The sequence below is a fragment of the Panulirus ornatus genome, chromosome 73 (assembly GCF_036320965.1).
Source record: "Panulirus ornatus isolate Po-2019 chromosome 73, ASM3632096v1, whole genome shotgun sequence".
In the NCBI taxonomy this organism is placed as follows: domain Eukaryota; kingdom Metazoa; phylum Arthropoda; class Malacostraca; order Decapoda; family Palinuridae; genus Panulirus; species Panulirus ornatus.
The window spans coordinates 4,986,168-5,003,743 of record NC_092296.1 but is presented as its reverse complement, the minus strand read 5'-3'; the positions used below and the strand labels follow the sequence as shown (position 1 = coordinate 5,003,743).

At 35.7% G+C, this 17,576-nt stretch overlaps 1 protein-coding gene across 1 annotated transcript in view; it reads left to right on the top strand.

Moving 5' to 3' along the window:
• The first annotated feature begins 1,472 nt into the window (after nt 1-1,472).
• The window catches only part of LOC139748203 (serine/threonine-protein phosphatase 4 regulatory subunit 1-like), a 360,191-nt gene continuing 344,087 nt past the window's right edge, over nt 1,473-17,576 (top strand). The window contains exons 1-2 of the mRNA XM_071661026.1: nt 1,473-1,546; nt 1,627-1,671. Coding sequence (XP_071517127.1) covers nt 1,480-1,546; nt 1,627-1,671 — 112 coding nt within the window. The 5' untranslated portion in view covers nt 1,473-1,479. The remainder of the gene's footprint in view (nt 1,547-1,626; nt 1,672-17,576) is intronic.

The following is a 17,576-nucleotide window of genomic DNA, read 5'->3' as shown; positions in this document are numbered from 1 at the left end:
GTCGATTTCCCAGTTGTTGAAATCCTTCTTTATAAAAATTTGCATCAACGAGTAGGGTATTTTTTGGTGCTTTGATTTTTGTAATGGGACATTTGATAAAGGTTCATGAAATCTTATTGGGAGATTGACGCACTAATCGAAGCACTGCGGTAGGCTTGCTTAAGGTTACTTTTGTCAAGCACACTCGAAAGTGATCAGCTGAGTTTACTTTTGTAAAGAAAAAAAAAAGATTTGTAGCAGTAATACCAATTAAAGAGATTAATTTCTCCTAGAAGAGAAGGAAGGGGGAACGAGGCGTCCAAAGACAAGGACCCATGCTTGGCGAAGTTCTGGCGAATCTCCAATTCTTTGTTGTTTACACCCGACAGACCACAACATCGCACAGTAATTGTGTGAACAATGGCTGCTTCCTTCCTCCCTGAGGTAGACTCTGTATCTATTATGTTACATTTTTTTCTTCCGATTCCTACAATGCAATCCGTTGAAAGGAAGGTCTCCTGTCATTTGAAGAGTGAAAGGCATTGTAAATGTTTACTCATCAGTCATGTCCTTAATTTCTGAAGCCCCTTGTATACGTCACTAGCCCCTTTTCTTAAGATAAGTAGAGGCATAAATGTAGATACAATTATATATATATATATATATATATATATATATATATATATATATATATATATATATATATATATATAATATACAGCACTATCAGTGCTTCTCTTTTATTGTTAAAGGTGTCTTGATCCCTGGTTACTGTTTAATTCCATTTCTTTTGTAATGTACGTTATTAATATTTACAATTTGAACATATTAAGACACTATATACTCTGCCCCTTTCCTCAGATGGTGTTTGTGTCCCCATTTAAAAACTAGTTTATAGATTCATATAATTAGTCGCTAAAAATAACTTTGAATGCTTTTAGAACCTGAACATCGAAGTGAATGTCCCTTGTCCCCTGGTGTAAAGCAGAAAGTCAGTAGACAAGTATAGTTCGCTATCCCCTCCAAGGACTTTAAGTTACTCTCGTGCAGAATGTATTGAATGAAACACTGTATCCTTGAAGGCACAGCTCACATCACAGCTTAAATTTCAAGAATTTAATCTTATCAGTCCATTGTTCACAAAGTGAAATAACAGATGGTTAGACTTGAAAGTCATCGGTACTGTATGCGGTGGCAATTATAATTTCATAGCTGTAAGTTACGTCAAAGGATCCATTCACCCTATCGATATTCAGCTTAAGGATATTCATTACACGGGAATTCCTATCACGTCACATTTATCATTGTTTTATCGTAGGGGTTGATAGAGTTACCGTCTTCTGTAACATCATATCAATAATCCAAATGTCTCTGGTTAAACATTCGACCTGTCATCTTATCTGATCGAGTATTTAGCTTTAGGATGGCAATGTCTCAATTTTAAAGAGATTGTACGAAGTTTTTAATGAATTTGAGTACAACATTGCTGGAACGGTAGAGATGTGTGACGTCACCCAGCCAATCAGCGCAGGCCTCTCAGTGGCCCATGTTTACTTCAACATGGCGGGTGAGTGGCCAGTGATGTACTTGTGTTTACATTTGCAAATACAAGAAAATACCCCAACTGACAGACTTCTCGTCTTCCAGATATTTACTTCTTCACAGACGAAGAGTCGGAGAACAGTAGAGATGGTGAGTTATGTCATCCTTACTCGTACCTTTTTGACAGTAGTCTCAGGAATCGAAGGGAACAATTTATACATAAGTAGGCCGTTTTCGAGTTGGCATTTTAGTCTGTCTGTAGTGCACATAGAATCTATATGTTATTAAGTGCTGAGGTAGGATGGGTGGAGAGGGAAGACACAGGGATGTGGTAAGTTGTTCTGAGGGGTTTGGGGGAGGCACCACGGCCCTGTGTTATGATGGAGCCACGACCCTGGAGTAGAGGTTGGCTCGTTCTGGCACACTCGACGCCAGTCTCTCAAATGAATGAAAAATATAATCAATATCTGACAAAGGGGAGTCACGTTCATGGTATCCTGTTTGGGAAAGTGGGAAGCAAGCATAGTTGGTTATATTTTCTCTTTAGTATATGTTCTTATTAAAGATAGGTGAGGGTAACAAGTCTTTAATGATTAGATGACAATGGTCACCCAATTTAAGTTGGGGGTTTTACGGGTAGTTAGGGGTTGATTGCATGTGGCCAGAGTCTCTTCTTACATGTAGTTATGTTTATAGAAAGTAGTTATATTTGTCCGAGGCTAATCATTACATCTGAATCAATTTCCTATATGTAATGTGTTAAGAGTGGGTACTTTCGTTGCTGATGAAATGATGTTCAGTAATGCTTTATAATAGAAATGTTATGCAGTGTGTTTCTTTCTTGTATTTTCATGTTATGACGGTAGGCATTGGATTGGTAAGTTTCATAAATGTGAACTATTCATAGCATTACTGTGATTTTAAGATAATCTTTTCAGATGTTAAGTCTTATCTCAATATACCATACTTGTTTCGTATACAATTTTATTGAATGGTATCGTATTATTTTCTTGTTTTGTAGTTAGAAATGTGGGGTATTGACATTCATTAGTATCATCCCTACTAATTTGTATGTAACCATAATTGATATCCATGTTTATATGAAAACTTTATAGTAGACTGCAAATTGACTTGTTTGAAGAGTTCTGTGGGCAGGAAACTGAAAGATGCATATTTTATGTTGAGTTGAAAATAGCTGGAACTGTTCATTTGCTTTAAATTAATAAAAAATTATCTTAAAAGTTTTTAGATAATTTCATGTGTTAGGTAATAAGTGACTTTGTTTTCCATGTCTCTTTGTTACGAAATGTGAAAAATTGGGTGAATTAGGCACTGAGATGATTATGTTTATTGTAATTGAAATTTTGAGAAAAAATTGATGTTAATGCCTGTGAGGTCCCAATTGCAGAATTTTTTTTGGTACAATTTGATTTTTTGACTCAACAGTGACAGCTATACACAGTTGCAGACTATGTGAAATGTCTTTTTTTTTTTTTTCATCAAAAACAAAAGTCACCCATAAGCTGTACTTGAAACATGAAAAGGGCTAAAGAGATAGAGAAGGAAGGAGAGATGAGGAAAAAGAAAGTGTTGTTTTGGCCATGACATCACACCGAGGGCACAAAATCCAAGCAGCAGGACATACTGTGCTTTTACCACTTGGCCCATATAAACATGCTTCATATGTTGTAATACCTCAAGGATATTGCATTTGTATACTCTTTAGGAGCTGGAATAACTTGGATTGTTTGTGTATGAAATGCAAGAAGACTTTCATCTACAGAACATGATAAACAGTGATGTTGTAAATGAGGGAATGGATTCAGTACCAGCCCAATACTTGGACCTGTTTATGAACACAACATTGGTCATATTTTTTAAAGTTATATTAGTTTTGCAATGTAAGTACAGTGTGCAGTATTGTCTACAGTATAGCATACTGTGATACATACAGTTCAGAGAATCAGTTCAGACTATACTATTCCCCTTTTTGTCATTTCAGTCACAGTTATGTCTAAATGACACTGCCTCCTTATTGAAAAATATTCCCTTACATGTTGACCATTACATGTTCCAATATGTAATGAAATCTGTTAAATCAGTTTCAGCATTGGTGGGTATGTTAACGTAGGATCACAAGCAATTTAAAGGTTAAAGGGTTTCTTCTTTGGTTTTGATCTTTATTCCAAGTACCCAGTAAATTTTCCATTTTGTCCGTTATCAAATTTTACAAGTGTTTCAGTCCCATAACTGTTGAAAGCTTATGATCTTATCACTTGTATCGTTGCCTGTATTTTATCTTTAAACTTCCTTATAGTAACCACATTTTATTAAACAAAACCTGTTGAATTAGTGATACCATATGTTCCCCCCATCACCTTGCTGAGGATAGGTAAATATATTTGATTTGCTTTCTAAGATATTAGACCTTTGCAAAAAGGATTGAAAGTCTTTTTTCACTTTTACATGATTAGGGTTAGATTACGATACTAATACTTTGATATAAATCACAGTTACTTCTCAGTAGCTCATACTTACACAAAACAGTGATTAGATTACTGTATCATGTATGATTTTTAATTGTTTGTCTTTTTAATGCAGACTTTTAATAAGTTCAGTTTTACTAATCATTGAAATGCTACTAAATAAGTTTAAGTTATTAACCTTAAACTGCATCTTTTTAAAGCCAGTCATTCACATGTGAAATTTAGATTTGATCACTCCTAAGTGCTCCAGTGCCAAAGTGATTAGTTGCAGCACCGTACCTTACATTGTTATTTATAATCACACTTTCTTTGATATATTTGTTGTTCATTATTTTGAGAATCACTCTTTTGAGTATATGAATGTAGATTTATTTATCATCACTAATGTTCTCTTTAGCACTTATCTATTTTAAAGTTTGTTGATATCATTGGCATCACATGTCTCATTATAGCTTTCATCACCCAGGACCTTTCTTGAGACTCCTGCAGCCCAAGGCTACATTACTCTTAGTAGCAAAGAAATGTAGACTTATTTAGAATGACTGAACTGTACTCCCAGACTTCCAGTGATACAGCCTCACCAAAAATGGCCTTTCTTTCGTATGTTTCCTTACTCTACCTCGACAAATTATAATGAATAAATAGATATATATATATATATATTTATTTATTTATTTTATTTATTTCACTTAATCGCTGTTTCCTGTGTCAGCGAGGTAGCGCCAGGAGACAGACAAAGAATGGCACATCCACTCATATCCACATGTACATAAATGCCCATACACTCACATATATACATATACATATCAACATATACACATATACTTTTCTATACATACACATTCACAGACATTTACATATATACGCACGTACATATTCATACTTGCTTGCTTTCATCCATTCCTGATGCTACCCCACCCCACAGACCTTTCCATGGTTTACACCAGATGTTTCACATGCTCTGGTTCAGTTCATTGACAACACATCGACCCCGGTATTCCACATTGTTCCAATTCACTCTATTTTTTGCACGCCTTTAGCTCTCCTGTATGCTCAGGCCCTGATCGCCAAATACCCATTTTATCGACCAACCCCTAGGGGTGGATGATTAGCTGGTTTGACTGTGGACCAGCTGCTTTAACCAGGATTCGAACCTATGGGCTGAACCCTGGGCGACCTGTTAATGCGTCATGGTCAGGAATGGTAACTGCAGCAAGTACTTGTTGATACAGTACTTTTATTTTTTGATGGTAAATTGACACATTCTTCAACCCAGCCTGAATATTGAATTTGATGTATTTTCATCAAATATGAAACTTTTTTCTATTATTATTTATTACCTTTAGAATCATTTTTATGATGACTGATGAAATTTGTGTACTTTATATATTTCATTCATTCTTTCTCTTCTCTTCTTGAGTCTCTCCTGTGAGTATGAGATAATTTCCCAAGGAATGTGTTGGTCTGGACTTTCCGTCGCTATCTATCTATATCTCTGATGCATTTTCCAATTGGAACTCCTGTAGAGATGACTTTGACAATAATAAGTCAACTCCAGTGCTGCTACCCTTTAGTGCCTCACCCTTAACAGGGCACTGGTTGAGGACAACCTAATGCAGTGTTTGCTGAGGCTTCTACCTAATGTTCCTACTGACTACTTCTGTCTAATGCTTGTACCAACTACTACTACCTAATGCTCCAGCCTAAATGTCTCTAACACTGCATCTATCTGCTGCTACCATTTTGCTAAAAGGCTGGGCTAGCCCATAGTGCTCACCACAGGAAAAACTACTAGAGTTATGAAGAATGAGCTGTGTGAATTAAGTGTTGTCAAGTGTTACATATGACAAGGAGAGAATGTACGTGTTAAAGAGGCATAAAGAAAAGACAGCTACCTGGGTCAGAGGAATGTAACTTGACATCCAATGGAGTGCTGGTTCATTAAGCAGATTTCACTCACCCTCCTGATACTCAGATGGGTAGTACTGGTAATATACCTTCCTGGTCGTTGGCTGGCTACCAGCTACTACCTACATGGACTTTCCAACCCTTGTGATATCCTGTGACCTGTGAAGAGGTGCCACCCTTTATTCATACTTTTAGACCACTTAGATATGATTAGTGCTACTTGCCTTTTCTGAACCTTCCCTTAGCCAGTCAATTGGGCTGACTTTATTGACCTACTCACCTCCAGCTTAATAGAGTTCACATTTCTTAAAGATTACATTTTGTCGGGATGTGCTGGTATTAGACCAGCTGTCTCGTTTCAATTGATCAGTGTCCTTTCATTTGTTTTATATATATTGTTTAACGTGAAAATGGCGTACTGTCTGCCTTGGTCATTATTTCAAGTTACTGAATTATATTATTTACCATAATCAGTATATACAAATATTCATTTTTTATGCATACATTATATTTATATATTGTGACATTTCCAGTGTTGCTGCTTCTTAGACATAGCATGCCTTTTACTTATCTGCCTGTGAACCCTGGTCTAGATAATGAAGCTTTGTAGCCATGGATACACTACTGTCAGGATATTTTGCACAAATGTCAGTTCACTGTTTTCACTGTACTGTAAATACATGGTTAGGGACAGGTGGCTCTTATTATTACACCAAATATTGGCCTTAAGGTATCAAACTTTGAAATAAGTTAAAGTTTAGACATATATATGATGTGTGCATACAGTCAGGAAAAACTACTAATTATGTACTCATTCAGAAAAGTAAAATGATATTGGTGTTCAAGCTGGAATTGTCATGTATCATGAGCGCTTAGATCGACTTAGATTCAAAACTCTCAACTTATAATCAGTGAATGATTCAGTAAATTGTAATATATTGCTTTTGTACACATCTTTGATGTAGGCCCTTATCTAATGCGTGAATTGGTGATATCTTTCTCAGAAAAATGTAGGTAGTTGAAATAAGATGGATGACTTACTTTCTCACATGCTCTCCCTCCACGGGTTTTTTATTTCTTCATGGTTGAGGCATTTATCACTTGTCTATTGGGCATTTTATTATTCTTAAAAAATATTTTTTCATCTCATGAGTGAGAAATAGTTTTCTCAAGTTATTGCTTTCGTATCCAAGATAATCATCTGTTTGGAAAACTGATGAGAGCACTAAGGTGAAATAATTTTATTTGCCCTGATTGGCATCAAATTTTTCTTATGCTATATCAAACATTATTTTTCTAGGTCATGTGAATGCAAGTTAGGCAGTTTGAATGGCATACACTTAAGAAATATTTTGGATAATTTTGGAATTTTGTATCGAGAATGTGGATTCCCCATCTAACTCCCTCCTGCCTTTGATGACTGCGTATAATCAATAGAATAATATAAATTGTATTTTTTTCAATTTTTTCTGACAGGTCATTTCAGTAGGTTCATACCTAATACATGACTTAATAATCAGTTACATATTCAGGAAAATATGATATAGAATAGGTGAATGAAATGGAATTCTTCTGATGCCAGCTCTTTTGTATGAAGCATTAATGATCTTTGGTTGAAAGACTGGTAAATTGTATTTTGTGTCTGTTTTTCTACTTGACTTTCTTCAGTAGGTTCATTCATAATGCTTGGATTGATGATCATCTACATATTCAGAAAAAATAATTGGGGAAAGTAGAACTAAATGGAGGCTTTACTAGACATTAGCATTATCTTTGGTTGAAACCATTCATTATATAATTGATAGAATATGGTAAATTGCATATCTTTACATTTTTTGTATAGTATTCTTCAGTAGATTCTTACCTAATGTTAGCATTAATTGATTATCATCCATAGATTCAGAAAAAGAGGTGAAATAAATGCAAGGCTTACTTGCTCACCTGGCTGTCCATGCAAATATAAGAGTTGTATGTGTATTCTTAAAGTAATGGGGATAATTTAGGTAATGGAAAACTGGAAAATCAAATAGAAATGGATGAAATATTGTGACATCAGTGTATATGGTAAAAGTAAAGGAATTTGAAGTGGATTTGTATAATCATTAGCTTTTAAGTGGCATTTATATGGTAACACTGGGATTTGGTAAAGTGAATGGCATGTTGTTAGTATAACTCCGTCTTGGCTTTCTTCTTTCCTTCCCTCTTTCTAAGTTTCTTCCTTCTTTGGCATTTTGGTTCTTTTCTTGGTTCTTTTGAAGCTTTTAGTGTCTAGGCCCCACAAGGTTGGAGTTACAATAGAGGTAAGGATTAGAAAGGAATTGCTGTTTTATAAAGCAGTGATATGGATTCAGACCCTGGGTTGTGCCAGCTCAGGAATTGACATAAGCCACTTGGATGTGGCTCACTTTCTTGATTGGATCTTATTGACCTTGGTTGAAGTTTTGATTCACAGATGGCTCCAACAACTTGGTCCTGTGGGGAGAGGAGTGCCAAGTTTTTGGAAACTTCTTTTTCTCAAAAAAAAACCAAAAAAAAAAAAAAACCAGGGTTTTGGAAGCAAGTTCTAGACAGTCCCCTCCCCTCCCAAGTAACAGTTGGCATTTTGATCCATTAGCAAGTCCCACACCTTAACCAATATAGCCATGAATTGATAAGGGACTTGGCAACTCCAGGAGATTAAAGAATTAAGGTAATCCCTTGCAGGACCAAAGTTCTTTAACCCAGAAACTGCTCCCCTCACTTTACATTTAACTCCCATTGTCACAAGATGCATTAAAGCTTCCCTCTTCATTTTGATTGCAGTTGGTGTTTGCTTTCATTAATTATCCACAGATGTCACTCGCAGCATGCCGCCACAGCTGGTAAAAATATCACTCATCTCAGTCACCTACTGGATATGCTGGTGGTTTGCCCTCATTTCTGTAGTTGGTTTTTGAATAAAAGAAATTATTTCATGGGTATGATTGTTCATATTTTTGGTTCCATGATTTGTTCAATCATTCATGCAGCTAAAGTTGTGTCTATATAAATTATATGGTAAAAGAAATCATTTATTGTGTAATTTGATAGGTATGTATCGAATCTAATCACACACCTTGATAAAACCTGTAAGAAAGAGCATCCATGCTGCCAGCTTTGGTCCTACCCAGGCCATTCATTACCTTTCCACACCAATAAAAATGAAAATGAACTACTTTTTCAGTATTTTCTCTTGAATGTAATTCATACATTATGCAAGAAATGCATGAGTTAACTGGTAGCAAAAAGTCACCCTTGGTGAGGCTGTATCATCATCAGTTGATGAAAGAGAGCACGGTCATATCTATGAAGTTCTCACTTCAAATGAAACTGTCTTATGCAACTATGAAGTGGTAAGAATCCCTAGGATTAATGATAACTGAATTAGAGGAGTGCTTGTGTTCGAGGTACCTTTGGTTGTGGATTGTCTCTCTTTTCTTTGGCTTTTTGGGAACACAAGGCATGAACCCATGTGAGTAGTCACACAGGCCTGCCTATTGTTGTTTAACACCAGCTAATGTTTTTATTCCAGTTCATTTGTAGGAGTTTGTCTAGCTGTTAGTATTTAATCATGTATGTAAAAATTTGGTGTTCCTCACAAGGTGACTTTTCACATTTTGGAGGTGATTCGAAATGATTTTGACAGACCCATCACTTGGTGTTCCTGATGAGGTGACTTCACATTTGAGATGTGATTCAAAGTATCAGTTAGATTAGGTTTTCACAGGTTATGTTGATTTTTAAAAGTGTATCCCAAGCTTCTGTAATGCCTTATATCTTCTCAGATCATCCAAGCCCTTCCCACAACCAGATAGTCAAGGTTTTTGTGAGGGCCAAATTTTTAATGTTGAAGTTAACCTACCTTTTGATATACATGACAATGACTTGTTCACTGACATTACTAGAATGACAGATCTCTTGGAATGTCACCCCATTGTTATATGAGGCTCCTAGTTTAATGCCACAACCTCTGTAATGGTGATCTTGCAGCTTCAAAGCTGTGCTACAGTCAGTAGCAAGGAAATGATGGACTCCTTTGTAGTGACAAATTCCTCGATGAGATTGTACCTGTTTTCTTCCATTGTCAGTGAGTGATACATCCTTTACAAAGGTGACTCTTTTGCAGTGTGACCTCACTCAGGTGGTGCATTTTATATGGTAGCTAGTGTGAATATGAATATATGAGGCCATTTTCTGTGTGTGTTCATGGCACTACCTCGCTAGTGCTGGAACTGGCAAGTAAACTTGAAGAATATCTAATATCATGCACAGGCATTACTGGGCTTCACCTGTTTGTGGTTGCACTGCAAGTAAAAAGTCACCTTTAGTGAGGCTGTATCATTGTCTTTTGATGATAAGGAGTGCCAGTCTCGTTGAAGAACTCAGCCCAAAAGGAGTCCAGAAAAGGAATAGCCAAATTGCATCCTACTTTGATTTTGCCAGAGGCAGAGGTGCCCTTTCAAGGCAGCCCTCCCATGGCACTTGAGCTTGGGCTTGTGGTAGGTTTTGTTGAAATTGCTCCCTGCCAGTCTGGGATGCCAGCTCCAAAACAAATGAAAATTTTGGAAGTTGACCCTAGATGGTATCTAACATCAAGAAGTTGTCTGGGGTAGAGCTTGTTGGTATTTATGGGTTGGAAGTGAGTTGGTTGATGTTGTCAGCCTGGTGGTAGTCACCAGATTTGTTGGCTTTTATAGGCTGGAAGTGAGTTGGATGATGCTGTCAGCCTAGTAGTGGTCGCCAGTTATTTGAAGTTGGGCCTGTTACGAGTCAGTGGTTGTGATTACGTTTAATAGGAATGTGAAGGGTGAGATGAGGCTGTAGTCTCCCCACTGGATATCATTTGGGTTGGAAGATCCAGAACCATATGACCGTGAGGATATAGCTCGTGCTCACTGGACGTCCTTTACGAGAGAAAGGTTTTTTATTTTCAAATGTACATTCTTGGCATCTATGGTTTAATATACCATTTTGTAGCATCACTCTGTCTGCTCATATTGTCTTCGTTTCCATTGCATTTTTTTGCCTGCTCTTTTTATGTACTAGAGATGTTTTCTTCAACTGTGTACTTGTACTGATTATTATATCAGTTTTGTTCCTCCACATTGTAGTATATCATATATGTTGATATAGATAGATAAATAGGTGAGAAGTTTCATGTGAAGAGTTGTTTTGAAATATAATACAATTTTTTCATCACTTGCACTGGTTCCTTTCTTTTTATGTACTTATTTTTTTCATACATGCTCGCCATATCCCATTTGAGCGTGGTAGCGTCAAGAACTGATGACAACCTCATAGGGAAAAATTCTCACATGGCTCTTGCTCTTTTCTTTCTTTTGGAAAGCAATATAGGAAGGGAGGATATCCAGTCAACTGCTCCCTCACCTCTTAGTTGCCTTCTACAATATGCTGGGAATACATGGGCAGAATTCTTTCTCCTCTATCCCCTTAGATTTATTAGTGTGTTTAAGAATTATCTTTCTGATTTTTTTTATGTAAATTATGGTCACATGATGTAAAAAACATTGCCTTTCTATACTGTTGTTTCAGTCAGAAAATATATATTTTTTTCATGTTATTTTCCCCCTCCCCTTTTATTTATTATCTTAATTGCACATTTCCTACATTATTGGAGGTTTAGCAGTATAGTCTGTTGTACCATTTACTGTACTGATATTACGTTATTCACATCTGTTGCATTGCTCTCCTCATAGTATTGTCATGTCCATCACAACTGTAGTTTTTTCCACTCCATGTATGCTTTCCAACTTTACTATTTGTAATTGAATCAGATATATTCCTTCGTGTTCACAGTGTACATTGTTCGTTATTAATAACAGTTTGAGATATTGAGAAGAAAACAGGGAAGAATGCATATCAAGTTTTATCAAGTATAACCCTTTCTTTCATAAGTTTATCACTTGTTCTTTATTCACACTTTTGCATATTCTTAGTCATTAGAATTATATTATTATCCTGTCATTCAAATATTTTAAGCATTTATAGATTGAAATTTAACCTGTAGAGTTTTATTTTCCTGTTATAAAGATTTTTATAAATTTTAAAAAACAGTACAACTGAAGCTAGGATGTGTTGGCTCTTTAGCTTGGAGGCCACAGCCTTTAGCAGCCTGACAGAATCGACACTCTCAAGACATAGTTATTCACTGTACTTACCAAAGATTCATCTTTGTTTTTGACCCAAAATGTACAATGTAAACAAATGTATACTTGATGATATTGATGCTGAGGTGGGGATGACTTCTGGTCCATTTAAGGCTGGGATTGAATTGATGTCTCAAGAGAAGCAGAAGGCAGGTCTTGTATTTCTTCCGTTGTAGAGGCTGGTCTAGTTGTGCTGGGAGGGTTTTTGAAACTTTTTCCAGACTGGGAGCATTAAGCAAGGGGTTTAGCTTTAGGGTTGGAGTACAGTACCCATGCACCAATTTCATCCCTTTTTAAACAACTCTTGTAGTGCCACTTGATATATGTGGTTAGCTACACTTAGCATTTCAGACAATATACTACTTGAAGATATCTGGGCAGTGCCTGGATGGGAGACTGTTAAGTTCTGTAGACTCAAGTGCCATTTCACTCAGTGCTAGTACCCTTACAGGTGTCAGACTATGGAACTTTCCAAAGTTTAGAAAGCTGGACTGGAAATGTCAAGCATTTTTGTTAGCTTTCCTGTTGGAAGTGTTTTATTGGGCTACACATTTTCTTGGCAATATCATGAGCTTTTATTTTATATAGCAATTTTCATGTGTTGCAGTATCAAAGTCCATTTTAGAATTAGATATATAGATGACAATACATGTTATATCTTAGGTGGGCAATTGAAAAATTCTCATAAATTGGTAAGACATGATTTGTTACTTTGAAAGCCATGCTGACTATATGTTATTAATTTCTTTTTTACCATATTTTCAAGAATATTTGTGATTATTTCTGTTGTTTTGCTGTTTATCAAGATGAAACTGATTGGTTATTCATTCGTTGCATGTTTCTTATCACTGATCATACATTGTTACATTTGCCAGCTTACAGTCATACAGTATTTTCCTCATGAATGATATTTTAGTGAATAGTTTAAACAGAGAAAGCTATTTCATTCCATCTTTCAAAACCCGTGGTATCAGGCTAATTGGGCATGTTGGTTTACTCTATTAACTTTTAAAAGTAATGGATGATTTTATGTCTTATTTTAGTAGTAAATCTTCATAAAGGCTTGAGTGTATTTTTTCTGTGGGTTACTCATGAGTTATATGTTTTTATTTTTGTATAGAGGAGTGCAGAAACATTAGAGTTTCTGCACTGAATATGGGATATCTGTGGTTAGTTGGTAAATGCTTTAGTTAGTTACAAACCACATCAACATTTTGAGAACTTCACGCCAGTGGATACTTTTATTGTAGGTGTTAGGTAGTGAGAGTGATGTGGGGATTTACATGTGTTTTGAAATAGGGTAAATGGAATGATTATAGGAATAAGTTTCAGAGAATTTTTCTATTTCTTTGTGATAGATGAGTAAATGTAAATGGTCAGAATAGAAACTAGATTTTATGGTCAGAAATAAGATTAAAAAACAGAGATTATGCAAAGAAAAACTAGACTGCCATTTCATGAGTTCTGTAAGTGGAAGCAGTATTTCAAACTTGTGAGATGGTCCAAATTATTGTAGATGAGATGGAAAACAAAAAAAGAATGAAGTTCTTCAGCCAAATGTTACACCTGATTAGAGAAGGAAACCATGAATACATGTATACTGTAGTTATGCTTGAACACTGTAGAGAGGGGTAACCAAAGTCTTTTTGTTGAAGGTTTAAGTAAAGAGATAGACAGGGAAACAATGAAATTTTGTTGAAGATGGTACTTGAATACTGTAGAAAAGGAAATCATGAGTATTTTGTTGAATGTTATGGATGAACATTGTAGAGAAGGAAACCATGAGTATTTTGTTGAAGGATGGGCATAAATGTTGCAGGGAAGGAAACCTTGGGCATTATATTGATGTTTATGTCTTAATGCTTTAGGTAGATAGAGATAAAAAGATTTTTTTTATTTTGAAATTAGGCACACACACACCAATGAAGGGAAAACCGTTGTTTTTTTTTTTTTTTTTGAAAGGTATATGCAGCTCTGGAAAAGATTCTTCTCAGTTGACACCCCCCATAAAAAAAAGGAAAATCTTATTACCAGAGGGCTTCATCTATGCGATATACATCAGTTTGTATCTAGGGTATCTTGGCATTACAGCTTTGCAGAACTTCTTCCTCAAGTCTTGGATTCTGGAATATACATGTATGGATTTTCTCGGACCTTCCACAAGCAGTCTTTTTTTAGTACACTATCCATATTACCTTTTTTTGTAATGTTTGTCATTTTACTTAAGTCAGTCCAAAATACATTTCTTCTTTGAAGAATCTTTGAAGAATGTGATGCTTTTGATGTGACTTGCATTCATATTAGAGTTCTGTTTCACCTTCATCATGATGACACCTAGACTACTAACACTATTACCTCTTGAGGGTACCGATCAAGAACCCATATATCTAGATTTAGGTTCATTCTAACATTCACAGTTTAGGATAAACTTCTTTGGTTTTTCTTTTGAGGAGACGGGTTGCCTCTCCCCTACAGCTGAGGTTGGAACTTTCAAAATTCTGAGGCATTTTATAGTCTAGTAGTTTCTCTGATATTTAACACATCGTATATAAAACTTGTCCATGTAACCTTGGGCTTGGGGAGAAGAGTTTCTGAATTTCTTGTTGTTTTCAGATGCGAGCTTTTCCTTTCTCCGATGACTTTTCTTTATGAATTTAGATAAAGCCAATCCCAGTTTTTTGGCCAAGAAGAAAAGATACTGAATTTGAATTTTTTTTCGTCTACTCCTGGAAGTTCAAGTAATCATGCCTTATGCACAGTTAGTTCTCATAGAGACCTTTTGGACTTCACCAGAGGTTCCTTAGGGGTCCATTTGTTTGTACACCCTGGTTCTTGAAAACCTCGTAAGATATATATTTTTGTAGATTAGAATATCTTATTTGACTTGACTTTGTCATTTTGCTTGAATGCATATGAAAAAAATGGTCTTTTTAATTTCTTAGAAAGTTTAGACAAAAGTCTTATAAAAGGAACTTTGGCATCCTTTTTCCCTTTCTGCATATGCTACTTAATTTAGATTTGGATTGTCTTGGTTGACTGTGGGGATTCCTGTTTTAGGATTATCAGATTCTAGTTTTCCTCCAATCCACCTTTGAAGTTATTAATTTTTCTTCAGATTTAATCTAAACTGAAGTTTTTATCTGACCCTCTTTCCCCTGGGTATGGTGTCATGCTTGTGGCATAGACCACAGAGGAAAGAAATGTAGATTTTGAAATATAAAAGTTCCTTATGTCTCTGAGACAGTGCACACTGTTTTTCTTGGGTTTCTCACCATTCTGATTTCCCCCCTTTTTTGAAAAACCTTTCCTCTGTACCTTGTGACTCCTATGGGTTGCCTGTAGTGATCTGCAAATTGTGAGCAGGTAGCTGGTAGTGAGTCAATGATATCAGCCTAGTGGTGTTTGCTGATTCGTTGAGGAGAGGCCCTTGTACAAAGCAAGTAAAACTTTTCTATTGCTTCCATACAAGGGATATATGTGAAATTTAGACTGCTGCGACTCTTTAGCTACTAAAGCATCAAAGTGTGTAAGACTTTGTCACATTTGCAAAACAGTTCTTCTGCCAGTCGCAACAGTGGATTTTGTTATTAAGTCCTTGGTACTCTCTATTCAGGATAATCTCTGCTTGATTTAATCCTTTAGTGTTTTATTAGTTCTAGGGTCACTGGTTATAAGTACTACTCTTTTATCCTACCATTTACTCTGATGCTTATTTCATTAAAAGAAAATAATACATATACCTTGGTTTCAAGGGTGATGATAATGTTAATGTGGTATATTATCTGAAAGAAACTTGGAATAAGAAGATTAAGAGTTGTTTAGAAAGTGATTCTTTTCAGTGCTGTTGAAGATGGCAAAATGAATTGGGAGATACTGAAAGAAGTAGATGAGATGGTTCACAAACCCTTTAAGTAGTATTTGCAAAACTGTGGACCAAGTACATGCATTATGATGAATGAAGGATTTTAGTTATACAGTGTTATCAAGGAAAAGTTGTAATGATTAATGTAATTATGATAGTAATTAGTATCTTGAGTGTCATGTTTGAAAAATTTGTGAAAATGGGATGAGACAGGTGATGAATGATTGTAATGCGTGAGCTTGACGAATTCAGAGATGTATGGCTTTTTGGATCAGATTTTCACAATGCTTTCAATTAACGTAGAATTAAATCCCACTGTCAAGCAAGCAGTTCATTAAGAATCTCTTCATATTTCTGCAGATTAGCAGTATTGTAACTCTTTACCATATGTATATCATTAAATGATTTTCAAGGTCGTCTGTTTCTTCAGCTCACTCTGACCAACTACCATATTTTTCTGTGCTCTTTTGTCAACTGCATCTTACAGGCTAGTGTAACCACCACTTTGAGGTTGGTCTCGTATACTTTGTAGATACAAGTACATTATATGTCCAGGTCATTTTTAAATTTCAGTGCTGTACAGTCAGTAGTGTTTTCAATAGCTTTAGGCAATGTAGTAAACAATATTGGGCCCCAGATGTTTGTGCTATCATCACTAATTGTACTTAGTTGATTTTAATGATGATATTTTACTGACATTTATGCTTGTTATGGTAGAGGGGAACTATTGTTAAGTGTAAATTGAGAAACGAGCCATTATGATTATCTGCATGTAATTTGATATATCTCTGCTATCTTTGTTCAAGAGAATGCTACCTCCACATTTTCAGGTGTTTTCACAAGTTCAGATCCTTACTAGTATCCCAGTGCGTTATTTATGATTTCTCCACTGTTACTGTTCAAAAGTTTTGTATGTCTTGAAAGGTGATGTTAACTTTGCAGTATTCTGTTTGGGTGAGCATTAGGTCTTGAGGGGTATTTTCAGTGATTTTACCTTTTTTGAGGTCTGTAGTATTTGGCTTGCTATCTTTTAGGAAGCAGGAACAGCTCTTTATCTTTGGAGTTATTGGAAATACTTTGGTTTCCGTGATATGATCTCTTATCCTATAATGTGTATATCATCTCACTTTTCTTGTTATTTATATCTTACACATCTTTGTTGTGGCACCATGGTCGTCATGTTTGTTGAAGATTTTTGCCAAGTGTAAGGATATCATATTAAGTCAGCTTAAATTTTAGGACTTAAAAAAGATTTTTAGAAGTGCAATGTTAGTGCTGTTGTCTGGTAGATTTGGGGTTGATTTGCCTTCTCTAATGGAGTGGATTTATTTGAATCAGTTTCTGACTTTAAACATTTTAGCCAAAAAAGGTAGAGTTCCATACATTCTCACGTACTAAAGTCCCTCTAATCCTTATGCTGTGTTACAAAGTAGTCAAGAAACTGGTTTGGAAGTTGGAGAATCTTGAGTGAAATTAGAAATATATCGAGTGCAATTACTGAAACCTTTAAGAAAAGACTGGATAAATAGCTAAAAATTGTTTTTGATGATCCCAGGTTAGATGACTGTGCATGGTGTGTGGTATTAGAAATCCTCAGTAATTTATTGTGATTCA